We start from the raw sequence: 26,039 nt of genomic DNA on the forward strand, positions 1-26,039 counted from the left end.
AAACTCTCAGTAAAGTAGCAATAAAAGGAACATAGCTCAATATAATAAAGGCTATATATATGACAAACCCCCAGTTAACACCATTCTCAGTAGTGAAAAGCCGAAAGCTTTTTAAGATCAGGAACAAGACAAGGATGTTCACCTTTACCATTTTTTTAAAAAAGATTTTATTTGTTGATTTTTTTAAAGAGGAGAGAGAGAGGGAGACAGGAAGGGAGAAAAGAGGAGCAGGATGCATCATCGCATCATCTCGTAGTAGTTGCTTCTTGTATGTGCCCTGACCAGGTAAGCCCAGGGATTTGAACCAGCGACGTCAGCATTCCAGGTCAACATTTTATCCACTGTGCCACCATAGGTCAGGCCACCTTTACCACTTTAATTCAACACAATATTAGAAGTCCTAGACACAGAAATCAGACAAGAAAAAAATAAAAGGTGCCTTACTAGGTGGTGGCACAGCGGATAGAATGTCAACCTTGGGCACTAACAACTCAGGTAAAAAAACCTTGAGGTCACTAGCTTGAGCGTGGGCTCATCCAGCTTGAGCATAGGCTCACCAGCATGAGTGTAGGGTCACTGGCTTAAGCATGAGATTAGGGACATGACCCTATAGTCGCTGGCTTGAACCCAAAGGTTGCTGTCCTGAAGTCCAAGGTTGCTGGCTTGAGTCCAATGTCACAGGCTTGAGCAAGGGATCATTGGCTCAGCTGGAGCACCCTGGTCAAGGCACATATAAGAAGCAATCAATGAACAACTAAAAGTGTTGGAAGTACACGTTGATGCTTCTCATCTTTCTCCCTTCCTGTTTATCTGTCTTTCCCTGTATCTGTCTCTTTTGCAAAATAAATAAATAAATGGCATTCAGATTGGAAATAAAGAAGTACAACTGTCATTTGCAGATGACATGAGGACCCTAAAGATTCCACGAAAAAAACTATTAGAATAAATGAATTCAGTAAAATAGCAGAATACAAAGTTAATGTTCAGAAATTAGTTGCATTTTTATACACCAATAACAAACTATAAGAAAGAGAAATTAAGAAAACAATTCCATTTACAATTGCATAAAAAGGCATTAAATAAATACCTAGGAATAAATTTAACCAAAGAGGTAAAAGACCTGTACTCAGAAAACTATAACAAATTGAAGAAGACACAAATAAATGGAAGGATATACCATGTTTGTGGATAGGAAGAATTAACATTGTCAAAATGTCCATATTACCCAAAGCAATTGACAGATTTACTTCAATCTCTATCAAAAAACCAATGGCAGTTTTCACAGAACTAGAATGAATAATCCTAAAGTTAATATGAAAACACAAAAGACCCCAAAGAGGCACAGCAATATTGAGATGAGAAAGCAAAGTTGGAGATATCACATTACCTGATAATCAAACTATACTACAAGGCTACAGTAATCAACCACATGGTACTGGCATAAAAAGAAACTCAAAGATCAATGTGACAGAATTGAGAGCTCAGAAATAAACCCATGTTTACAGTCAATTAATCTACTACAAAGTGGGCAAGAATATACAGTGGGATACAGACGGTCTTTTTTTTTTTTTTTTTTTTAGGTGGGAGGAGGGGAGATAGTGAGGCAGACTCCCACATGCGCCAGGACCAGAATCCACCTGGCAACCCTATCTGGGGCTAATGCTCAAATACCAAGCTATTTTTAGCATCTGAGGCTGATTCACTTTAATGGGGCTATCCTCAGCACCCAGGGCCATGCTTGAACCAATCAAGCCACTGGCTACAGGAGGGGAAAAGGGAGAGAAGGGGGAGATGGAAGGAGAAGCAGATGGCCGCCTCTCCTGCATGCCCTGACCAGGAATCAAGCCCAGGACGTCCATACACTGGGCCCACGCGCTATCCACTGAGTCACCAGCCAGAGCCAAGACAGTCTTTTCAATAAATGGTGTTGGCAAAACTGGACAGATACATGCAAAACAACAACAAAAAAAAAAAAAAAAAAAAAAAAAAAAAAGGAAAGAAAAGAAAAATAAACTTGATTTTCTTACACCATACATAGAAATAAACTAAAAATGGATTATAGACTTAAATGTAAGACCTGAAACTATAAATCTCCTAGGCATAGGCAGTAAACTCTTTGGACCTTGGTCTTAGCAATATCATTTTTGCTATATCTCCTAAGACCTAGAACAATGACAACAAAAGCAAAATAAACAAATGGGACTACATAAACTAAAAAAACTTTTGCACCACCAAGGAAACCATCAATAAAACTAAAAGGCAACCAACCTACTGAATGGGAGAAAATAATTGCAAATGGTATATCTGATAAGGAATTAATATCCAAAATATATAAAGAATTCAGTTCAACATCAATAGAGCAAGCAATCCTATTTAAAAATGCACAGATGAACTGAATAGACGGTTCTACAAAGAGGATATGTAGAACTGACATATGAAAGATGATCAACATCACTAATCGTTAGGGAGATGCAAATTAAAATCACAGTGAGATACACCTCATACCTGTCAGAATGGCTATCATCAATACATCAGCAAGCAACAACTAGAGAAGATGTGGAGGGAAGAGAATTCTTGTGCACTGTTGGTGGGACTGTAAATTGGTGTAGCCACTGTGGAAAACAGTATGGAACTTCTTTTAAAAAAGTAAAAATAAAACTACCATACAACTCAGCAATTCAACCTCTGGGTATTTATCTGAACACTAATTTTAAAAGATACATATATTCACTGCAGCATTATTTACAATAGCCAAGATATAGAAGCAGCCCATGTGCCCATCCATAGATTAATAAAGAAGATATAGTACACGTATATGATGAAATATTTATCAATTATAAAAAAGGATGAGCCTGACCAGGTGGCAGCACAGTGGATAGAGTGTCAGACTGGGACACGGAGGACCCAGGTTTGAAACCCCGAGGTTGCTCGCTTGAGTGTGGGATCATAGCCATGAACCCATCGTCACTGGCCTGAAGCCCAAGGTCTCTGGTTTGAGCCCAAGGTTGCTGGCTTGAGCATGGAGATCATTTGCTCTGCTGTATAGTGTCCTGGTCACAGCACATATGAGAGAGCAATCAATGAACAACTAAAGAGACTAAGGAGCCGCAATAAAGAATTGATGCTTCTCGCCTGACCTGTGGTGGCGCAGTGGATAAAGCGTCGACCTGGAAATGCTGAGGTCGCCGGTTTGAAACCCTGGGCTTGCCTAGTCAAAGCATAAATGGGAGTTGATGCTTCCAGCTCTTTCCCCCTTCTCTCTCTGTCTCTCTCTCTCTCTCTCTGTCTCTCCCTCTCCTCTCTAAAATGAATAAAAATAAATAAATAAACCTTTTAACCTGTGGTGGCGCAGTGGGATAAAGTGTCAACCTGGAATGCTGAGGTTGCCAGTTCGAAACCCTGGGCTTGCCGGGTCAAGGCACATATGGGAGTTGATGCTTCCTGCTTCTCCCCTTCTCTCTCTCTCTCTCCCTTCTCTGAAAATTGAATAAAGTCTTAAAAAAAAAAAAGAATTGATGCTTCTCATCTCTCTCCCTTCCTGTCTATCTGTCCCTATCTGACCCTCTCTCTGTCTCTCTCTCTGTCTCTGTCACACACACACACACACACAAAAGAAATGAAATCTTGCCATTTGTAACAACATGGGTGGACCTAGAGGATATTATGCTAACTGAAAAAAGTCAGACCAAAAAAGGCAAATACCATGATTTTACTTCTATGTGGAAGCTAAAGAACAAAATTAATGAACAAAGAAAGCAGAAACAAGCTCAGATACAAAAAACAAATTGATGGTCACCAGATGGGAGGGTGTTTGGGGTGATGAGTGAAAAAAAGTGAAAGGGATTAAGAAGTACAAATTGCCATTTACAAAAATAGTCATGAGCATATAAAGAACAACATAGGGAATATAGGCAATGATATTTTAATAACTATATATGGTGTTTGATAGGTACTAGACCTATCATGGTACTCAATTCATAAGGCATATAAATCTAATCACTATGTTTTATACCTGAAACTAAAATAGTGTATGTCAACTATAACAGAAAACTAAATTAAAAAGATATTAATACACACAGTTATGAAAATAGTATCAGACAAATTCCATGATCAGAGCACCCTACAAAAGACCTGACCATTACTCTTCTAAAACTGTCAGTCATAAAAAACATGGAAAATCTGAGAAACTGTCTCAGCATAAGGAGACATGGTAACTACCTGGACTGTAGTATCCTGGATGGGATCCTGGAATAAAAAAAGGTGTATTATAAAAGTTATGGAATTCTAAATAAACCATGAACTTTAGATAACAATAATGTACAACATCGGTTCATTAATTTCTACAAATGTATCATACTAATGCAGTGGTTTTCAAACTTTTTGAAGTCAGGTGCATTTAAAATTCTACAAATAATTGTAGGCACACTATATACAAATTTCTGAGAAATATGTTATAATAATTAAGTCAAATATTAAAGAAAAAAATATAAAGTCCAAGCATACTTTTATGGTAATTAAATGAAATAAATATGACAAAATTAAATTTATTCTGACATTAAAAAACATTTTTACGTTATATTTTGAGTTATACTTTTTTAGAATTTGTAAAATAGAGGGCTTAAAAATAAAATAAAACAAAATAAGTTATCTTTTAATATATATAGATACATTCTTAGTAAGATTTAGTAAACTTGGCAGGTCCTGGCGTAAATGTGTTAAGTTTTTTCATTCCTGTGTTTATGAGAAACATGAGCCTGATGTGTCCTAGCGATTTCTTCAATATTTGGGCATATATTTGAAAGGCAAACCCTCATTTCCTCATCAATATATTGAAGAATTCCTCTCTTTTTACTCTTAATTGTGTTGAGGGTAGAAAATTCTAATTCACATAAATATGATGTTGAAAATTGTAGTAAAATGTTCAAAGCTTTTTTAGATATTGCCACATATTCTTCTTTTATAGAAATCCAAAAGGCTTCAAGAGACAATTCCTTATGTTTAATCATCAATCCATGATCAGTGGATATAGCTGCCAGTTCTTCTGTTAGTGTTAAACCAAAATCACTTGAAGCTCCATGAATGGGTTTCTAATCCAATCGTATTGTTCAGTGTTAAGTGATGGAAAATGCTATAAATTAAATTCTGCTCATCAGCCTTCAAGTCCTATCTTATTTACACTTAACTTTTGCTCACTTCCAGAATTAGATTCTTCAATATCATGCTTCTTTTTGAGAAACCTATCCATTTTATTTGGGTGTATTTATCTTAAAATAATATAAGGATGTGTAAATAACAAATATAATAATGATGTGTTAACAAAAAGAGTGGTATTTCCATAATGAAATGGTATAATAGAGTAAGTATATTTATTTTTATACCTGTGTACATGCCACGAACCAGTGCAGCTAGTAATTCCAGGTCCCGAGTGGGAACTGTGTGGAATTAAGAAAATACATGGAATTAAGAAAGTACAGGAGCCCTGGCTGGTTGGCTCAGTGGTAGAGTGGTGGCCTGGCGTACAGGAGTCCAGGGTTCGATTCCCGGCAAGGGCACACAGGAGAAGCGCCCATCTGCTTCTCCACTCCTCCCCCTCTCCTTCCTCTCTGTCTCTCTCTTCCCTTTCTGCAGCCAAGGTTCCATTGGAGCAAAGTTGACCCCGGGCGCTGAGGATGGCTCTATGGCCTCTGCCTCAGGCGCTAGAATGGCCCTGGTTGCAACAGAGCGATGCCCCAAATGGGCAGAGCATCGCCCTGGTGGGCATGCCAGGTGGATCCTGGTCAGATGCACGCGGGAGTCTGTCTGACTGCCTCCCCATTTCCAGCTTCAGAAAAATACAAAAAAAAAACCACACACAAAAAAAGAAAATACAAGGTCAGGAGGGCCCTGTAATTGCTGCTGGTAAGAACAAAGCGTGCCTCAAAACCGCATCTTGCTTTATTTATAGGGCAAGGTGAGGCCATTAGCAAATCTTAACTTTACACCAAACAAAGGATAGAAGAAACTTGCCTCCAGTCTTTCCGAGGAACATGGAGGGTAGTGTAAACAATCCAGCACCACAGCTTAACAGCCTTTTGCAACCTAATCAGGCAAGTGAAGTGGGGGGTTGGGAAGACTGTCAGCTTACAGCCAATTCCCCACACCTCTGTCCCCCCAAAATCTAAACTCCAAAATCCCTGTTGGTTTTTTGGTCCCCAACAGGCACATATGCATTTCTCTGGAATACCACAGGGGGCACCTGGAAATCTTCTAGGGCGCACCAGTGCACCCTGGCGCACACTTTGAGAACCACTGTACTAATTAATGTTAAGATGCTAATAATAATGGAAATCTAGTATAAATCTAAATCTACTTCCCAAATAAACTCTATTAAGAAAATAATGAATATTTAAAAATGAGTAGCACAATGGCCTTTTCCTATATTCAATATCCAGCTTTAAAATAGTGAACAGTTAAAGCCTTCCTTTTATCTCAATTTATAGTTCCCTATTTTTTAAAAATAAATTTGATTTTTATTCGCTTGTATCCCTTAACTACTTTTACTATAGATGTATATATACCTAAGTAATATACAGTACTGTTGTTTTAAAATCGTGTACATATAAATTGCCATATACATATATCCTACGTCATCCTTTTTTGCCTTGTTCTATTTCTGGGTTCATTCTTTTTTTGTTTTAAGATTTTATTTATTGACTTGGGGAGATAGTGGCTGGAGGGAGGGTGAGCGAGAAGTTTCAATTCATAGATGCTTCACTTTAGATGCTTCACATAGATGTTCACTGCTTGTTTGTCCTAGTGCCTTGACCCAGCAAGCCCAGGGTTTGGAACCTGCATTCCAGGTCAACGCTTTATTCACCACACAGGGTACCACCACAGGCCAAGCTAGGTTCATTCTTAACTTATTGGCATACATTCCATCATATGGTTATCCCATAATTATGTGTCCCTTTATTGAGGAATGTTTCCACATTTTTGCTTCTATGCATAGTGCTGTTTTGTACATCATTGTCTACACATCAAAGTTCCTGTAATATATATACTTTGGATGGAATGCTGGGATTTAGTATTTGAACATTTTTCAGTTCCACTAGATTTTGCCAAAGTGCTCTCCAAAGTGGTCGTAACGTTCCTGCACATACCAACTGATACATAGTACGCTCTGACGCACTTGTGGGAAAAAAAAAACTTTTGAGAAACAGACATGCTTGCCTTAACTACAATTTGATTTTTGTGCCCGTGTAGTCATTTCTACGAATAAGCAACCAGCAGTTACGAGTACCGTACTACTAAATGCTGACGCGTGAGGAGTCACCCCAAGGTGCCCAGACACGCCGCTTCTAGTGTAACCTCTGACGCAGGGGAGGACGTCGGCACGCTCGGGACGTCGGCGTACTGTTTGACGCCCTTGAAAGCCCCTTTCCGGACTGTCTGGCAAGAGCCAAGTATCAGTTTATGTTAATCGATTTCTTCTTTTTCACAAGAAAGAGAAATATTCTGACAGGCTCTTTTTATTCTCAGAGACGATTCCCTCATTTCAGAGGAGACTTTTCAGCGGGCGTTTACTTTCAGGCAGTGCTGCGGGCAGCCCTCAGGCCCTTGTAAGGCGTGCTCGAGGCCCCCTTCCCTTCTTTTCGGCCGGATCCGCCATCTTCCAGGTAGTACGTGCGCGTGGCTCTCGTTCACCGGGGTTCCACACACTTGAGCCCTCACCTGGAGGCCGCGCTTTGGGCCCTAGGAAGGCCTGTAGACTGTTCGGGCACCTCTGGCCTGGGTGGTGCAGCTGTGTCTACCCACACCGGGAGCGGCCTGCGTCTGCGATGCCTGGCGTGAGCCGGCCCCGGGGGCCAGACTGCGGACCGAGCCCTAGCAGGGGCCGGGCTCCAGGGAAAAAAAGAGGTTGAATCACCTGCGTGAAGCGACTTGGGTCAGTCTGGGAAGAAAGTCATCTGTGTCCCCATGCTTCGCCCTGCTACCTTGGGCCTTCTCGGACGGGCTCTGGGGGCTGCGCCGCGCGGTGTGGTGCTTTCAAATTCTTGGCAACGCGGCGTTTTTACTCCTAATGGAAACCCTGCGCCTATAATACTGTCTAGTTGGGACTTGGGGGTAATAGGATCGGGTGTATAGGAGGGGACTTGAGTCTCCGGTGAGGCCCGGTTGTATGGTAGCCTGTGGTAGGAGAACGGAAGACGTTCGCACTGTGTCGGTCTGGACAGTGAAGCCCCCAGACCACTCGTCTCTGGTGCTGGAAATGAGTTCCAGTTGTTTTTATTTCTGGCCCCAGGTCGCAGTTGGACAAAGGGAAAATACTTTGCCACGGCATTGTCTTTTTAATGCTGGGGCATCTTTTGTTGAGGGAATAGATTCTCGAATAGTTATTTCTGACTTAGAGGTTTAGGGAAAAGGTTATTGAACATCCACTTAATTTTACTCTCTTTTTGTCTAGTTGGTGGGTGGTAGCTGCCAGCTACCAGACTTGAGCAGTTCCAAGCCTCGAGCACGCCTTCCACCCCATGGTGGGCTCCAGCTATGGAAATAATACTTAGGAACTTCCACGTGTGTTGGGCCTTGACGTAAAGTGAATTCCTCAGGAGGATGGGGTGCAAGGAGCAGGGAGGGACTCTTGAGTCAGAAATTACTCCCATTACAGATTTCTTCCACTTTTGTGTTTCTTTCTAATGAACTTACTGGGTAACACTGGTTGGTTAACAAAATTATACGGGTTTCAGGTGCACAATTCTACCACACATCTGTACACTGTATTGTGTGTTCACCACCCCAATTCAAGTCTGGTCCATCACCATTTACCCCTTCAGGGCATCTTATTTATGAATTTAACTCAAGATTGTATGAATTTAATAAAGATTTTGAGGCTGAAAACAGGATACCTGGCACTTAATAGATGGTTGATTGCTTTTAAGTGAAGGGTGCATTTGCTGGAACAGTGGTTTGTTTGAATTTGGTGGGTTAGGTGAAACATTCTTGTGTTTCCTTGCTCCACAAGTTTTATGAAAAAGGTACTTTAATGGGGTCACTTTTCTTTAAAATGAAGTGTTAATTAAAAGTTTAGATTGACCAGGCAATGGTGCAGTGCATAGAGCGTTGGACTGGGACACAGAGTGCCCAGGTTTGAAAACCCGAGGTCGCTGACTTGAGCAAGGGGTGACTCGGTCAGCCAAGGTCTCCCAACCCCCCGTCAAGGCACATAAGAGAAAGCAATCAATGAAAACTAAGGTGCCTCAACGAATAATCGGTGCTTCTCATCTCACGCCCTTCCTGTCTGTCTCACACACACACACAAAAAGAGAAACCAGTTTATGTTAGAACTCTGTCCACAAGGTAAGCCAGACTTTATATTTTGGCCTTGTGGTAGTAGTAACTGTCAGCAATAGTAATTCTGTCCTTAGATAATCTGAAACAGTGGAAAAACTTTTGGGAAACGAAATGAAAGGTTCCATTCTAAATGCAAGGTGCTAAATTGACAACTATTTTTTGGTAAGCACTTTTCATGTGCTAGGAATTGTTGAGTGCTTTGTGGCTTTACTTATCAAAGTATAATCCCATTTTAAAGGTGGAAATTGGGCATTAGATGTAGGTCTCCCAGCAAGTAAGTGGCAGAACCTATGCCAGAATAGAATTAGGCCAGTGACTATAAAATCTGGGTTTTTGTTTGTTTTGTTTTTTGGCCATCTACCCTACATAGATCACTCAGTAAACAATTGTGTAAACAATCAGAAATATGAGGAGTTGGAGATTTTTGACAGTAGATTTTTGTACAAGAGATAGGCTGTCACAATAAATCAGATTTGCCAGAAAAGGGGTTAAATCCACCATGTGAAAATGCAGGCTGAATTGTTACGCTTTCCGTCAATACATTATCTTCTGTATTGCTCACAAAAATTAGGGATATTTCAAAATGACTGAAGTGTTTAAAAGAAGCATTTTTGTTTATTAAACAAGAACATCAGAAAAGCAAACGAAGTCAGAAAGTTGCTCAGTTATGCAAATGAGATGCAAAACCAACTTTTATTTCATTAGTGAAAATGCATTATACAAAAGGCTGAAAGTACTGGAGTATCTGCATGTTCCCTGATCCCCTAATTTTTGTGAGCAGTGTGGTTAGTGATTCCAGTGCCCTTTGGCATTCTGTACTTAGTTCTATAAGTAATAATGTGATAGAGGTCCTGTTGCATTTTTATATTCTAATAATCGGCAAAGTACTGATTTGGATTCTAAATTCAGTTCTGCTACTTAGGAGTTTTAATATTCTAGAGCTTAGGCAAATTTGGCAAAGATCTTGTTAAAATGACGACTTTTTGTTAGAAATATTTCTTATTAGATCGTTTCTCAATTCTGACATTGATATCGAAATGCAACCATTTGAAATTACGGGGTTTTTTGGTTAAAGAGGCAAATACCAATTTTGCCATTGTACTTGACTGTTTTATACTTTCTGGTTTCAGTAATTCGCCAAAATGACTAACACAAAAGGAAAGAGGAGAGGCACCCGGTACATGTTTTCCAGGCCTTTCAGAAAACATGGTAAGTAGATTTACCCTCTTTAAGAGCACACATGGTGTACATTTGTGTTGTCATTCATATGATATATTTTTAATAATGGCAGTTAACCAGCATCTACCTATTTTGTAATAAACGTGAATTTTATATAGTATTTATATTGTCAACTAGCAAGATATTAAAATGTATATAACCATCAAAAGAGGTATGTGTCGAAAGCTAATGAGTTTATATTTCTTTAACTTGAGTTCTTAATCTTGATACTACTTTTTTTAGGAGTTGTTCCTCTGGCCACATACATGCGAATCTACAAGAAAGGTGATATTGTAGACATCAAGGTAAATTATAAAATTGGAGAAATAATTGCCTGACACAGTGGATAAAGCGTCAACCTGGAGTGCTGAGGTTGCCAGTTTGAAACCCTGAGCTTGTCCGGTCAAGGCGTACACGAGAAGCAACTGAGTTGAAGCAACTATACATTGATGCTTCCCACTCCTCTACCCCCTTCTCTCTCTCTTTCTCCTCTCTAAAACTCAAATAAAAAACAGCTTTTAAGAATTGGGGAGGTCTGGTGGGCGTGCTGGGTGGATCCTGGTCGGGCGCATGCGGGAGTCTGTCTGTCTCCCCGTTTCCGGCTTCAGAAAAATACAGGAAGAAAAAAAAAAAATTGGAGAGGTAACATTAGAAGTTAGAAAAGTTGGATTTATCTTAATATAGGAATTCAAATACCAATGTGTATTGTATGTCTTGGCTCCTTTTTATCCTCCCAAATGGGGAGAAATCAGTTGCCTTTGAATAGCTATTTTATTTATTTTTTTATTTTTTTTTCCATTTTTCTGAAGCTGGAAACGGGGAGAGACAGTCAGACAGACTCCCGCATGCGCCCGACCGGGATCCACCCGGCACGCCCACCAGGGGCGACGCTCTGCCCACCAGGGGCGACGCTCTGCCCATCCTGGGCGTCGCCATGTTGCGACCAGAGCCACTCTAGCGCCTGAGGCAGAGGCCACAAGAGCCATCCCCAGTGCCCGGGCCATCTTTGCTCCAATGGAGCCTCGGCTGCGGGAGGGGAAGAGAGAGACAGAGAGGAAAGCGCGGCGGAGGGGTGGAGAAGCAAATGGGCGCTTCTCCTGTGTGCCCTGGCCGGGAATCGAACCCGGGTCCTCCGCACGCTAGGCCGACGCTCTACCGCTGAGCCAACCGGCCAGGGCTGAATAGCTATTTTAATTTTACTTTTAAAACCAGTTTTTTAGGTGTTATTCCTGAGTCTAAGATCTTTTTATTACTTGTTAACAGCCAGTGGGAAAATACAGAAAAAATATTTATGCGAGTTTTTTGTTGAGGTGAAAGAGCATACCTTGGTACAAAATTTAATTATTGGTGGTGATTACTAATACAACCAATGAAAGCTATGTTTTTTCCTGACCAATATTTGTGTGTATCGGGCACTCTAGAGCTTGATGATGATTTTCTTTTTGATTGCTTAAAGCAGCATGAAAAATACATTTCACCGGCTCTGAAAGCTTTTGAGTTGCCATTTAAAAGAGAACAATCTTAACAGTCTCTTAGTTTCTTTAATAAAAGTTAGGGTTTTAAAGGAAGGGGAACTTGATGGAATGACATTTATCTCTTAACAGGGAATGGGCACTGTTCAAAAAGGAATGCCCCACAAATGTTACCATGGCAAAACTGGAAGAGTCTACAATGTCACCCAGCATGCGGTGGGCATTGTTGTGAACAAACAAGTTAAGTAAGTAATGTCATAGTTCTTGGTGGCTAATTTGTATTCCCTCATACCCCCTTTTCACTTTGCCAGTAGGACCTGTGTCTTTATTGGTCATTCAAGTGGGGCAAAGGAAATAATCCTTTTAAAACTCAAGCAAACTGGGTGTTTGTCTTGCATCCTGTCAGAGGAAACAAATTGAAAGTCTTGCAGGATTTGGTATTAAATAGTTCTAGGTTACAAAGTATTAAAAAAAAATTAATGAGTTGTAAATTTTATTAGTGATATGGTTTTGGTTAAATTATTATATTTAATGTTTCAGGGTCTGTTACCATATCTTATCTGTGGGTAAAAGTTCATGGTTTTTTTACTAAATGAAACTGCCAAAAGAATATTTTGAATTTTGGTTATATTTTTTTATGAAGCATTTATAAGAATTTCTGCTTTTTTCCAGGGGCAAGATTCTTGCCAAGAGAATTAATGTACGTATTGAGCATATTAAGCACTCTAAGAGCCGAGATAGCTTCCTGAAACGTGTGAAGGAAAATGACCAGAAAAAGAAGGAAGCCAAAGAGAAAGGTACCTGGGTTCAGCTGAAGCGACAGGTGAGTGCTTGATGAAGGGGTTTCTTGTTGATCATAGGGCTATAAAACTGTTGCTTAGTCATCATTTTCTTTTATGTGAAAGTTAGGAAGCTTAAAGAATTGACTATATTTTATTCACTGGTTCTGAGAGCACTTTGAAATTGTGTGACAGTTTTAACATAATTATTCCCTCACCTTTTTTTTTTTTTAATAGCCTGCTCCACCCAGAGAAGCACACTTTGTGAGAACCAATGGAAAGGAGCCCGAGTTGCTGGAACCCATTCCCTATGAATTCATGGCATAAGTGTAAAAATAAATAAAAGACCCCCACTGTAGTGATCAAAATGTTTCTCATAGTTGAGAAGTGTGGTATCCTTTAACCCCCCAAAAAAAATATTTAAAGAAAACTTTGTGTCCCGATTCATTGGGTGATGTCTTTGCTCTTCTAATTTAGTGTTTTTTCTTTCTGGAAATTGTAAGGCGGTTTACTTTGCAACAAAGAATGTACTCCATTGGTTAGAACAGGACATATTACATCATAGTTAAACTCAAGGAGAGTTGATTGCTTATAATTAGATCATAAATTGCTATATTTTAAGGATCAGAAATTTGCCTTTGAAGTAGGCTACTTAAAAGTAGATTGTTTAAAGTACCCTGTTCTTTGTGAGTTACATACTAATTCTGGGTAACTTCCATGTTTCACGAAACATGGCTCAAAAAACAATAGTGTAAGAGAGAGGATCCCCCCTCTTTTTGTATTTTTCTGAAGTGAGAAGTGGGGAGGCAGAGACAGACTCCTGGATGCACCTGACCAGGATCCGCCTGACATGCCCACCAGGGGGCGGTGCTCTGCTGCAACCAGAGCCATTTTAGTGCCTGAGGCAGAGGCCATGGAGCCATCCTCAGTGCCCGGGCCAACTTTGCTCCAAAGAAGCGTTGGCTGCAGGAGGGGAAGAGAGAGAAAGAAAGGAGGGGGGGGAGGGTGAAGCAGATGGGTGCTTCTCCCGTGTGCCCTGGCTGGGATTAAGCATTTTACATAGAAAGCTGAGGCACAATTAACTTGCCCAAGGTTACATGTGCAAAGTGTTAGGCAAAGATTCAGACTCAGCATTTGTTAGGCAAAGATTCAAACTCAGCAGTCTGGCTACATTATCACTCTTAAACACTAGTGTTAAATTGATGGTATTTATGGGGACATTTAAAAAACTACTTTGTATAGTTAGAGTACATTTAGGTTATTCTTTTGCTTTCTGGGTATTTACTTTGGTATAGCAAACAGTCTCAGACATATCCAAAAGAATTGGTCACACCCTGTTGTAGCTTACTTCGGTATCAGTTCATTTGAAATGGAAACATTGATACTTAGAATATTTTCTTCCCCACAAATAGACTCAAGGATAAGGTAAATCCAGTGTTACTGGCCTTGAATTTTCTCCAGTGAAATGTGATGGTAATAGGTCTTATTTGTTATCTGGCAAACTTAGTTTTGAATCATGGTGAATGCCTAACATAAATGGTGGGTATTAAACTGTTCTTAAAGGTTCACATCTAGTGGTAGAAAATTGTGTTTAAATATGCTTGTAGTGGTCAGCAGAATTCACTGCCACAGAAAGCAACCAAGATAACTTATAAATTGTTTCAGTTGACGTTTCTGTTCTGTATTTTAGTTGATGACACAACTACCCTTTTGAAGTTATTTTAAATACAAGTCTCTCACTGCATATTTTAAATTTACTTATTGATTGTTTTTAGGGAAACATCAATTTGTTGTTCAACTAACTTATACATTGCTTGGGTGACTGCGGATCAAACCTGCAGCCTTGGTGTATCTGGACAATGCTCTAACGAACTGAGCTACCCAGTTGGGGCCTCTCACTATATTTTTAAGTTCTATTTCCTGAATATCTTTAGCCATTTTCATAGCAAGATAAGGTATCAACGAGTGTAGACAACAGGGGAGAGTTGGTGCTGACAGGGCTCTTGTGTTTGTCCTCTTCTTCACTGATTATTCCTGGTCTCTCGTGTGTTTGCCCCTTTCCACTTGCTGCTTCCTTGACTTCTTGCTGCTTTCTTGCCTATAGGCCTCTCGAAACCAGCAGATAAAAAGAGCAGCCTTTCCTGTGCCTTTCTGGTAGCTTTATTTCCCAGTCTTCTGCAAATATGGCTTCTGCCTCCGCCACTCAATGAAACTACTGAAAGTTTACCAAACACTTGCTAATTAAATTTAGAGATTTTCAGTTTGACTTTATCTCCTTACATAGTTGACAGAATTATTTGTCTTGCAGAGGATTCTGCGGTTATACTTTTTTCCCAGTCCTTAAACATACTTGACTTCCCCATCCTCATTCTGGCTCCTTGATGTTCCAGATATAAGTTCTCTTTGGGTAGAGTTGTAAGCCACTGGTTCACTAAGTTACTGGGTCCCCAGCAGGCTATGCCAATATCTGGAAATAAAAATGCAGACCTGAGAACGAGTAAGAAATTCTAGAAGCAGGGCCCCACATTCTTAAGTTCTGGGTGATGAAGATGCACATTTAAGTAGAGAACCACTGACTTCTGTCTCGGCCATCTGTAATACAATTGAGGCTCAGATTTCAGAGCTCACTTTCTTTGGAAGTTCTAGGTCTGTATTTGCAACTCCCTCCTGGACAACTCAGGATGTTCTGCAAATGAACTGATTCATTTGGAAGGTTTTGTTAGGTACTATACATTGAAATTCTGTAGCTTGGAGTGATGTGTGTGTGCTTATAAAATTGTGTGCCTGCCTTGAGATTCAGATTGTTTTAATATCACATTGAGAATTTATAAATTAATCCTTACTCTAACTTTTCACCCTGTTCTTACTAAATGAGGTTGCATGGCTACTTGAACTTTTAATTCTGATCTAGCCAGGTATGTTAAGGCCTGTTCTTGTTCAGTTGAATGCAGTCCCAAGGGTTGAATAAAAAATAGCACACTCGGCCTGAACTGTGGTGGCGCAGTGGATAAAGTGTTGACCTGGAACTCTGAGGTCGCTGGTTCAAAACCCTGGGCTTGCCTGGTCAAGGCACATATGGGAGTTGATGCTTCCTGCTCCTCCCTCCCCCTTCTCTCTCTCTAAAAATTAATAAAATTTAAATTTAAAAAATTGCACACGTCGGCCTAGCGTGCGGAGGACCCGGGTTCGATTACCGGCCAGGGCACATAGGAGAAGCGTCCATTTGCTTCTCCACCCCTCCGCCGCGCCTTCCTCTCTCTCTCTTCCCCTCCCGCAGCCAAGGCTCCATTGGAGCAAAGATGGCCCAGGCGCTGGGGATGGCTCTGTGGCCTCTGCCCCAGGCGCTAGAGTGGCTCTGGTCGCAACATGGCGACGCCCAGGATGGGCAGAGCATCGCCCCCTGGTGGGCAGAGCGTCACCCCATGGTGGGCGTGCCGGGTGGATCCCGGTCGGGCGCATGCGGGAGTCTGTCTGACTGTCTCTCCCTGTTTCCAGCTTCAGAAAAATGCAAAAAAATAAAAATAAAAAATTGCACACTTTTTGAAGTCCTCTGAAAGTTGTGGGAAAACCACTCCATTTCATCTCTCTTATATTCCCATTAGTGTACATTAAGGTTTCCTCTGTACTGAGATAGAAGATGCTAAAATATAAAAAACTGCTGAGCCCTGGCCGGTTTGCTCAGTGGTAGAGCGTCGGCCTGGCATGCAGGAGTCCTGAGTTCGATTCCCGGCCAGGGCACACAGGAGAGGCACCTATCTGCTCCACCCCTCCCCCTCTCCTTCCTCTCTGTCTCTCTTCCCGCAGCCAAGGTCCCATTGGAGCAAAGTTGGCCTGGGCGCTGAGGATGGCTCCATGGCCTCTGCCTCAGGTGCTAGAATGGTTCTGGTTGCAACAGAGCGATGCCCCAGATGGGCAGAGCATTGCCCCCTGGTGGGCATGCCGGGTGGATCCCAGTCGGGTGCATGCGGGAGTCTTATCTGACTGCCTCCCCGTTTCCAACTTCAGAAAAATAAAAAAATAATAAACTGCTAAATATTAGCAGTAAGAATTGCTAAAATATAAACAAGGTAGGTAGGTTTCTCGTACTCTCTGAGCACAAGAGAATTTAAAACGATTTTTTTTTAAATTACTTATAGCATTTCCTCATTCCAGCCCCACTTAAAAGGGAAAAGAATGGGTAGTGTTCATGCAAAATACTTAATCTGCTAGACAAGTCGCTTGGTTATGAGTAAGAGCGAGGCAGCACCTACAGCTGTCCTGCTGAGGTGGAGAATGTGCCAAGGAATGAGTAAGCAAGCAAGTCAGGTTCTGTGTTATGATGCTTTTAAAACGGAGTGGAGTGAGGAGCAGCTGATAGGCCATCTCAAAGCCCTAAATGGAAAAGTCACAGAGAAAATGCTTTTATACACACCAAGCAAGAATGAATTTTATGGAAATCATTTGTATTTGAGAAGAAATGGTAATGGGGTTCTCTTTACTATCTACCAATAGGTGATGTCTTGGCTGAAGTGAAGGTGTGATTGGGTTTTTTTGCTAAGTTCAACCTGCTTTGTCATTCCATTTACATGACCAGAGTACTCCATCCTACTTTCCACATTGGTGGACAGGACCAAGATTTGAATTAAGGGATGGGACTATTTACTACTGAATGGCTCTAACTAGATAAATTACTAACCTTGTGTGAACCTCAGTTGAGAAGGTATTTTACCAATTTCATAGGATTATTAGGATTAAGGAAGAGTTAACATAATTAACTTTGTTTGTTAATTCAACAGTAATCTATAAATTATTTTAATTTATGAGGATGTTTGTGAAGGCAGGCAGGAGTATCTTATACCTTGTCCTCTCAGTAAATGTTTCCTAGTGGAAACTTAGCTGTTCTTTGTGTTTTGTATCAGCACTTAATAGCCTTACAGAGTAGAATTTTAATTTTTTTAAATTTTATTTATTGATTTTTAGATAGGAGAGAGAAAAAGGGGGAAGAAGTGGGAAGCATCAACTTGTAGTAGTTGCTTCCCATATGTGCCTTGACTGGGCAAGCCCACCCAGGTTTTTGGACCTACAACCTCAGAATTTCAGGTTGACATTTTATCCACTGTGCCACCACAGGCCAGACAGTAGATTTTCAATTATTTTGACTGTTGGGGAAAAAAAGGTAGGGAGTTGTAGAAGGCAGAAGCATACCTACCTATTCTGGGGAATATACCAAAAGACAGTCTGCATCTTTAGTAAATGCAGTACTATTCAAGGATTTAGGTTATACAGGAAAGGCAGTTGAAACTGGGTGATGGATGGTGGTGGCAGGGATGTTTTTGAAATGGACAGACCATTAGCGAAGTTTTGCCTGAGGGCAACCAACTTAAAGGCTTACCAACTTTTAAACCTGGTGATATTTGCATATTCCAGATTCTCTCCTTCATACTCATTCTAAACATCCACGGATTTGTGTATTCATATCTCCCTATGCATTCCTATTATCGTTCTAAAACCACTTTAGTGTGTTATGTTGGTTGCACCACAATTTTACATAATGGGACACATCCAAATGAACATGTGAGGCAACAATTTATGCAAGGCTGTAATTCCACAGTTGAGTAATACATTGTCTGCATGAAAAGGTCATGGATTATCTTGTATATTTGCAAATGGAAAGAGCTTTTCAAGAAGAGTGAAATAACATTTTGAGCTTGCTGAGTAAAGGTGTGATGTAGCAAAATGGGACAGAATTGTCACCCAGGCAGAGAATAGTCTTAGCAATCTTTGTGGGTGATCTTACATTTAAATGATCTTATTCCTGACTGGGAATATAAAATGGGATGAGGTGAAGAGATAAGCCCATGGGTTAGTCAAGAAAGGGCTTTATGCCCTGGCCGGTTGGCTCAGCGGTAGAGCGTTGGCCTAGCGTGCGGAGGACCCGGGTTCGATTCCTGGCCAGGGCATACAGGAGCAGCGCCCATTTGCTTCTCCACCCCTCCGCCGCGCTTTCCTCTCTGTCTCTCTTCCCCTCCCGCAGCCAAGGCTCCATTGGAGCAAAGATGGCCCGGGCGCTGGGGCTGGCTCTGTGGCCTCTGCCTCAGGCGCTAGAGTGGCTCTGGTCGCAACATGGCGACGCCCAGGATGGGCAGAGCATCGCCCCCTGGTGGGCGTGCTGGGTGGATCCCGGTCGGGCGCATGCGGGAGTCTGTCTGACTGTCTCTCCCTGTTTCCAGCTTCAGAAAAATGAAAAAAAAAAAAAAGGGCTTTATTTCCCTTGAAAGTTGTGCCTTTAGACTCCAGGACAGTGAAGTCTTTGCAGCAGATCCCATTGACAGCTGCTCAAAAGAGTTCCCCTTTTCTAGTCCTTGATTTCTAACAGGTAGCACCTGGGTCTAGCCCCTGGGAGGAACTATGTATGATTGTTCAAGGTAGTCACAGCAATCTCAGTCTTTGCTAGGCACTTGGGTAAACTTTCCCAATGTCACAGTTCTGGCCATTGGGCTGTGAGATAAAGTCTGTTGGGTTCTGAGAATTATTTTACAACAAAAAACAAAGGAGATTCTCTCCCTGCGTGAATAAGGACTTGATGTTTGGTAAAGCAAGAGCAGTTTTGTCCAAGGAGAGACCAAGAGAATATGAGAGAACAACTCAGACCCCTACCACTGAACTCAAGGATCCCTGGAACCTAATAGGTTCAAGGTTCTGTACATAGTAACTGTTTTTATGATACCTTTTCCCAGTCCAGGAAGGAGGTGCCCTGCTTCAAGTCCTTTCAGTTAAACAGAAGGTAATTGCCTTGTGAACAGCCAAAAGTCAATATAACTGAAATATGGCAGTTTGTCTCGGATCATTTCCTGGAACACTTGCTAAGAGAGCATGTTGCTTTCAAAACTAAGGTAATTGGGATAACGGTTACATGGTTCCTGTCTTCCAGTTTACATTGTGAATACACTATTCATTCATTCAGGAAGTCAGTCATTAAAAAAAGATTTATTCGGGACTTTGTAAGCCCCAGGTACCACTATGTGCCAGAGTAAAGACAAGCTCCAGTCCCTGCCCTCCTGGAGACAGACATGAAACATTCCATTGGAAAGTAGTGACACTTGAGTGCTGCCAGGGTTCCCTGAGAGTGAGTAACTGGGAGGTAGGGGTGGAGTAGCAGCAATGGTGACAGGAAGCTTCTCCAAGGGAGGAACAGATAAACTATTTGCCATCTATTCCTTCAGGATTCTTCAGTTGAGTGAAGAGAGCAGTAGGGGTGAAGAGGATACACCAAGAAATGGAGGCAGTAAAAATAATGGATTAATAATAGGCAAAAAAATAATAATTGGCAATTAATGTGGAAAGTAATGGGAGTCAAGGATGACTCAGGTCACTGGGTGATGGGGTGGCTGGAGTCACATTCCTTAGTGTGGTCAATTGCAAAAAAAAAAAAAAAGTCCCGTTCTCTACCCCTCTGTGCATCCCAGTTCTTTCAAATTTATCTCTGGCTTCTTCCACCAAGGAGTGGGGTGTATTTCCCTACCCCTTAAATTTGAGCTAGCAGTGTGACTTGATTTGGTCAACAGAAAGCAGCAGAAGTAATGGGTTCCACCTCTGAGACTGGGTCTGAAAAGGCTTTTTCTACTTCAAGTCACTCTCTTGGAACCCTTTTCGGCCACCACAAGAACAAGCATGGCCAGTCTGCTGGATCAGGAGAGACGTGTCTTGGTCACTGTCCCTCATCATTACTGACAGCCATCTGCAGGATAATGCCAGTTCTTTAGCCCCTACTAGCTCTCTGCAGATGCATAGTAGAGCCAGCAGAGATCAGCTGAGCCTGCCTAGAGTAGGATAACCATCTCACTGACTGGATTTGTGAGCAACTCTAAAGGATTACTGTTTTAAGCCAATTGGTTTTGTATGATTTTCATGCAGTGAAAGCTAACTGATACAACCAGGATAGGAGGACGGGTAAGAGGGCTTGCTGTGTAACAGTTGGGCATATGAGGCTGAATTGCAGGAGGCCAGAAACAGGAAGGTCTAACCTGTAAGGACAAACTCCTACAGCTGTGCTTTGCCAGGGTGGGTCCAGAAGCCTACGACCAGATCTTATTTCTCTTTTGTGCCCTCTTCCCACTCCCCACCCCCACCCTAAACTCCACTTTACACCTGGAAGTCAGTACTTGAATAGTGAAGCACACATGACTCAAGTGCACAGGCACAAGCCAGAGCTCCCAGGGGAGGGAATGCTTATGGAGTGCTGCCTAATGAGTCAGTGCACCCAGTGCCAGTTGAGGTGCAATTACTGCCTTCACAGATCTGGGGCCAGGTCACAGTGACTATAGTTCCCTTTATACTACTACTAACTCAGGCTCCTTCCCTGTCACCCCTCAGCACCTTTGGGGGGGAGGGGGGAAGCAATATTTGACAGCTATTTCTCCCTCCCACTGTTGCAGAAACATCCGATTGTAATGTTTCCTCTTTCTTTCGTCCCCGAGCTACTAACTCTGATGTCAGGTTCACCCACTAGTCTAGTGACTCAGGGTCGCCTCTGCGGGATGGAGGGGGCCACCCAAGCCCTGTAGGCACAGCCCCACGAGAGGCCTCCCCTGTGCTCTTGGGACAGCTGGTCTATTACCATGGTCTGGGGGTGGTGAGCGGTGCAGGTCCCGGGGCAGAACGCGTCACGGGCGGGGCGTTGAGTGCGCCTGCCCGACGCCCCACGCTCTCCGACTCCCCGCTTCCCCTGCTGCCGCCCAAAGGGCGATGAAGAGGAGGCGGAGGCAGCCGCTGCGGTCCCGCCCCAACGCAGGGAACCCTTTAAAAGCTGCCAGCAGTGACAGCTCGGTGGTCCTCTTGTTCCCCGCGCCCCGTGTGCTAGCACTCCCCTCTCGCCAGCCGCCCCCCTGCTGCGGCCGAAGCCCCCTGGGTAGGCAAGCTGGTATTCTGGTGGTCTCGGCGGCGGGACGCGCTCCATGCGGTCGCCCAACATGTCCGGGCACTTTCTGCTCGCGCCCATCCCCGAGTCCTCTCCTGACTACCTCCTGCCGAGAGACATCAAACTGGCCGTGCTGGGCGCCGGCCGCGTGGGCAAGAGCGGTGAGTGCTTAGGGGACCGCACAGGGCGGCGCCCACCCCGAGCCAGCCGGACAACGTGGGGCTGGGGCAGAGCAGGAGCTCGCAGCCGGGAGGAGGACAAGGCACAGGGAGGGTGCGGACAATATTCTCCAGCCTGGCTTCCCCACTGCTTGCTGGAGCACCCACTTGTGGGCTGTCGCTGGGTTTGGCATCTCTTGGAGAAAGCGGGCTGGTGCAGCAGGACGAGTCTCTGCCACCAAAGACAAGAAGACCACGACGGCCGCCCCAGGGCGTTGCGAAGTCCGCGGCTGGTCCCTCCTTTAATTCCGACAGCGTGGGGGTTTGACAGTCTTGTCCGAGTCCTCTGGGTGATTTTCCTATTTCATTTTCAGCAATGATTGTGCGCTTCCTGACCAAGAGATTCATCGGCGATTATGAACCAAATACAGGTTAGAATAATGACATGCTCCCTGGTTTTATGACTGCATGCTCCGATTTTCTTTGTCCTGCTGAGTGTAAGAATTTAAAAGCATACTCTCCTTATTTATCCAGGCAAGTTGTACTCACGGCTAGTCTGTGTCGAGGGAGACCAGCTGTCTCTGCAGATCCAAGACACCCCCGGGGTAAGGACTGGCGACTTCCCGAACGACACCGACACCCGCCGGTGCTCAGAGTGAGCAAGAGGTCTCAAGTCTGTTGTGCATTTAGATGGAGCAGTGGACTGTCCCCAGCAGGGGCCCGTCAGTGGGGTGTTAGAAACACTCCAAGGGGTGCTGACTGAATAGTTAAAGGCAGCTTCCTCAGGTGTGCCACCTCGAAGAGGGGGAGAGGCGCTTAACTTCTCTTTGCAAAGGTGCTGGGGCAACGCTCCTGGGATGGATCTCACCACCTCTTTGGAGAGGGCCTTCTCTCCTAGCAAGGCCTGGGGGAGAACTTCTGTTTCTAGCTGTTTCCTCAAATCAGTAACTTCTGTCAGACACTCTTGGCACCAGGTCAGGAATGTAACTTGATTAGCAAGTTTCTAATTGCTCACCCTTCTAGGGAGGAAAGATCTTGTGGAAGAACAGAAAGAAAGAATTTGTTTCTGGAACATTCTCAAGAAGGACATGCTAAAAATATTTTTATGATATTTGGGAATATTTATCTTGGCTTATTTTCAAAGTCTTGCTTTTTTTGTTTTTGTTTTTGAGTTGGTTTCTAAAAATTGTGAGATTCTAATTTGAAAGTTCTTGAAGTCATTCTTCAGTCAGCCTTGGTTCACCACAGGCAAGGAGGTTAAAAACAATGCATTGGTAACAACTAGTAAAATAACCCAGGTGGGGAGCTTGCCTGAGAATTTGCTCTTTCTGCATCAAAAGCCTCCTTCTGCAGAAGCTAGGCAGAAGCTGAAACCATGTTTAGTGATTTCTTTTTCAACCATTGTTCAAGGGTTACTTTGATGTTATTTTGAGTCCTCTCCCACTGAGGGCTTCCTTGATCAGACTCTCTTTGATCTTCTCAGGTCCAAGACAACCTCATGCAGGTGGTTGACTCCCTGTCCAAATGTGTGCAGTGGGCAGAAGGCTTTCTGCTGGTCTATTCCATCACAGACTACAGCAGCTACCAGTCCATCCGCCCCCTTTATCAGCACATACGGAAGGTTCACCCTGACTCGAAGGCCCCTGTTGTCATTGTGGGCAACAAGGGGGACCTTCTGCATGCCCGGCAGGTACAGACTGATGATGGTGTTCAACTAGCCAACGAGCTGGGCAGCCTATTCCTTGAAATTTCCACCAGTGAAAACTATGAAGACGTCTGTGATGTGTTTCAGCATCTCTGCAAAGAAGTGAGCAAGCTGCATAGCCTCAGCGGGGAGAGGAGAAGGGCCTCTGTTATTCCTCGGCCACGCTCTCCCAACATGCAAGACCTGAAGAGACGCTTCAAGCAGGCTCTGTCTCCCAAAGTCAAAGCCCCCTCTGCACTGGTGTAAACCCACCTCAGACAGACTGCTTTCTTTTTATTGTGCATTTGTGCAGCTGAGAAGACTGGGGTCTCCTTTTTAATCACACATTCAGAGTTTATTTTTATATGAACTATTGGTTTGCAAGTGTATATGTGTTTCTGAAAATTCAGTGATTGCCTAGAAGTTGAAGAGTTGTTTTTTTTAAATAAAACTTTTTTTTAATTGTAACTGCTAGCCACTTTTCCATTAAAGGTAAAATGGCAACATTTTGCCTTGTTTCTTAAATGTCTTTTTATAGACATCAAACTTGCACCGGCCAAGAACTGCTCCATGCTTACCATCAGTCTGAACTCTGATTGGTGTCTCTCTGTTGGGAGCGGTTTAAGTGGGGGGAATCTGTTGTGTAGGAAAGAAAAATATGTGGAGGAGGAAAGAGATTTGAATAACTGCAGGGTGTCTTTAATTAGGGCTTTTGCCACAGGCATGAAATTGATATGTGCTTTTCACTGTGCACTGATGCTAAAAATTACAAACATGTATAACATTATTATTTATTGGTAGATACGGAAGTTTATTCTTCTATCCTTATTTAAAACAAAACAAAAAACTTTCCAGTATTTCTTATGTCAGTAGGTGCATGCTACCACCCAGGAGTTGCCTAAAAACTCTCCTTCCCTGTCTCCCTCACTCTCACATTCAATAAAGTATCCGATCTGTCAGTTCTCTGTTTTTCTCTAAAGCATCACTCTGCCTTAATTCAGGCCTTAACCAGTGTAGACAAAGGTCCAAGCAAGAGTTTCTTGGCTTCTGGAATAACAGCTGTCTAATTCTTTCTTCACACCAGAACAACCTTACTAAAACCAACTGTAATCATTTTATCTCCATGATTGAAAAACCTCAGCTTGTTTCCCCCTTTTTAGTGGATAAATCATAAAAGAGACATGGCATCAAGATTTTCACCACCTCTCCAACCTCATCATCTCCTTCTGCCAACACAGACACACCTCCAAGCCACATGCTACCTTCAGCTTCTGAGGTGGCTTTTCTGAGTCTTCCTCTGTTTTCATTGTATTTGTGTTATAATCCAACCACGTTATCTAGCTATTTGTTACCTCCTTTGGGAGGAGCAATGTTCAAGGACAGTGACTGCATTTTGTGACTTTGTATTTCAAGCTTCTAGCTGAGTGCTTGCATATGGAGTGATAAGTTTTGAGTAAATATTTGATGAATAAATGATTGAATATATTATTTATTGGTGCCAATGGACAATCATGGGAGATTATAATGACACAAACTGTCCCTTCTGCTGAACAAGGATGGAAGACATTTTGAGTAGTTAAAACTTTTTTTTTTTTTTTTTTTTTTTTTTCATTTTTCTGAAGCTGGAAACAGGGAGAGACAGTCAGACAGACTCCCGCATGCGCCCGACCGGGATACACCCGGCACGCCCACCAGGGGCGATGCTCTGCCCACCAGGGGGCGATGCTCTGCCCATCCTGGGCATCGCCATGTTGCGACCAGAGCCACTCTAGCGCCCGGGGCAGAGGCCACAGAGCCATCCCCAGCGCCCGGGCCATCTCTGCTCCAATGGAGCCTTGGCTGCAGGAGGGGAAGAGAGAGACAGAGAGGAAGGCGCGGCGGAGGGGTGGAGAAGCAAATGGGCGCTTCTCCTGTGTGCCCTGGCCGGGAATCGAACCCGGGTCCTCCGCACGCTAGGCCAACGCTCTACCGCTGAGCCAACCGGCCAGGACATAAAACTTCTTTATGAGCAGTGGCAAAATGACACACATGCCTCTTCTGGCCATTGTAGATCATTAATTACCCTTCCTTCCAAGAACACCTCTGTCCAGACCTATGAGAGTAACACCACTCTTTCCTATAGTTCAGGGGCATCTACCTATGTAAAAAGGCATGAAGGATTTAGAAAATTAGATAATTTGTGTCTAAAGAAGTGTCCAAATATTTAAGAAAAAAAATATTATTTTAGATTCCATTATCTTTTTTAAAAAGTGCCCCATTCTCGCCTGACCAGGCAGTGGCACAGTGGATAAAGTGTCGGACTGGTATGCGGAAGGACCCAGGTTCGAGACCCCAGGATAGCCACCTTGAGCGTGGGCTCATCTGGCTTGAGCAAAAAAGCTCACTAGCATGGACCCAAGGTCGCTGGCTCGAGCAGGGGGTTATTCGGTCTGCTAAAGGCCCGCGGTCATGGCATATGTGAGAAAGCAATTAATGAACAACTACAATGTCGCAACGAAAAAC

At 43.0% G+C, this 26,039-nt stretch overlaps 2 protein-coding genes and 2 non-coding genes across 5 annotated transcripts; all 4 read left to right on the forward strand.

The window, feature by feature from the left end:
• The first annotated feature begins 7,504 nt into the window (after positions 1–7,504).
• On the forward strand, positions 7,505–13,171 carry RPL21 (ribosomal protein L21). Of its 2 annotated transcripts, none has more exons than XM_066369243.1 (6): positions 7,505–7,655; positions 10,461–10,539; positions 10,792–10,853; positions 12,153–12,265; positions 12,693–12,843; positions 13,037–13,171. In XM_066369243.1, the coding sequence occupies exons 2-6, from the start codon at positions 10,473–10,475 to the stop codon at positions 13,124–13,126; spliced, it is 483 nt and encodes a 160-aa protein (XP_066225340.1). In that variant the 5' UTR covers positions 7,505–7,655; positions 10,461–10,472; the 3' UTR covers positions 13,127–13,171. The 2 variants fall into 2 exon arrangements, with proteins under 2 accessions (XP_066225340.1, XP_066225341.1); XM_066369244.1 differs by lacking the exon at positions 7,505–7,655 and adding an exon at positions 7,689–7,924.
• Positions 11,970–12,040, forward strand: LOC136396021 (small nucleolar RNA SNORD102). The gene has a single exon (XR_010749455.1). It is a non-coding gene; the product is annotated as a small nucleolar RNA SNORD102 (small nucleolar RNA).
• LOC136396139 (small nucleolar RNA SNORA27) lies at positions 12,310–12,437 on the forward strand. The gene has a single exon (XR_010749554.1). It is a non-coding gene; the product is annotated as a small nucleolar RNA SNORA27 (small nucleolar RNA).
• An 8,398-nt stretch (positions 13,172–21,569) lies between the features above and the next one.
• RASL11A (RAS like family 11 member A) lies at positions 21,570–24,984 on the forward strand. Its single transcript, XM_066369246.1, has 4 exons — positions 21,570–21,856; positions 22,228–22,284; positions 22,388–22,458; positions 23,337–24,984. The coding sequence occupies exons 1-4, from the start codon at positions 21,733–21,735 to the stop codon at positions 23,802–23,804; spliced, it is 720 nt and encodes a 239-aa protein (XP_066225343.1). The 5' UTR covers positions 21,570–21,732; the 3' UTR covers positions 23,805–24,984.
• The last annotated feature ends 1,055 nt before the right edge of the window (positions 24,985–26,039 follow it).

Source organism: Saccopteryx leptura, chromosome 2 (assembly GCF_036850995.1).
Source record: "Saccopteryx leptura isolate mSacLep1 chromosome 2, mSacLep1_pri_phased_curated, whole genome shotgun sequence".
Taxonomy (NCBI): Eukaryota; Metazoa; Chordata; class Mammalia; order Chiroptera; family Emballonuridae; genus Saccopteryx; species Saccopteryx leptura.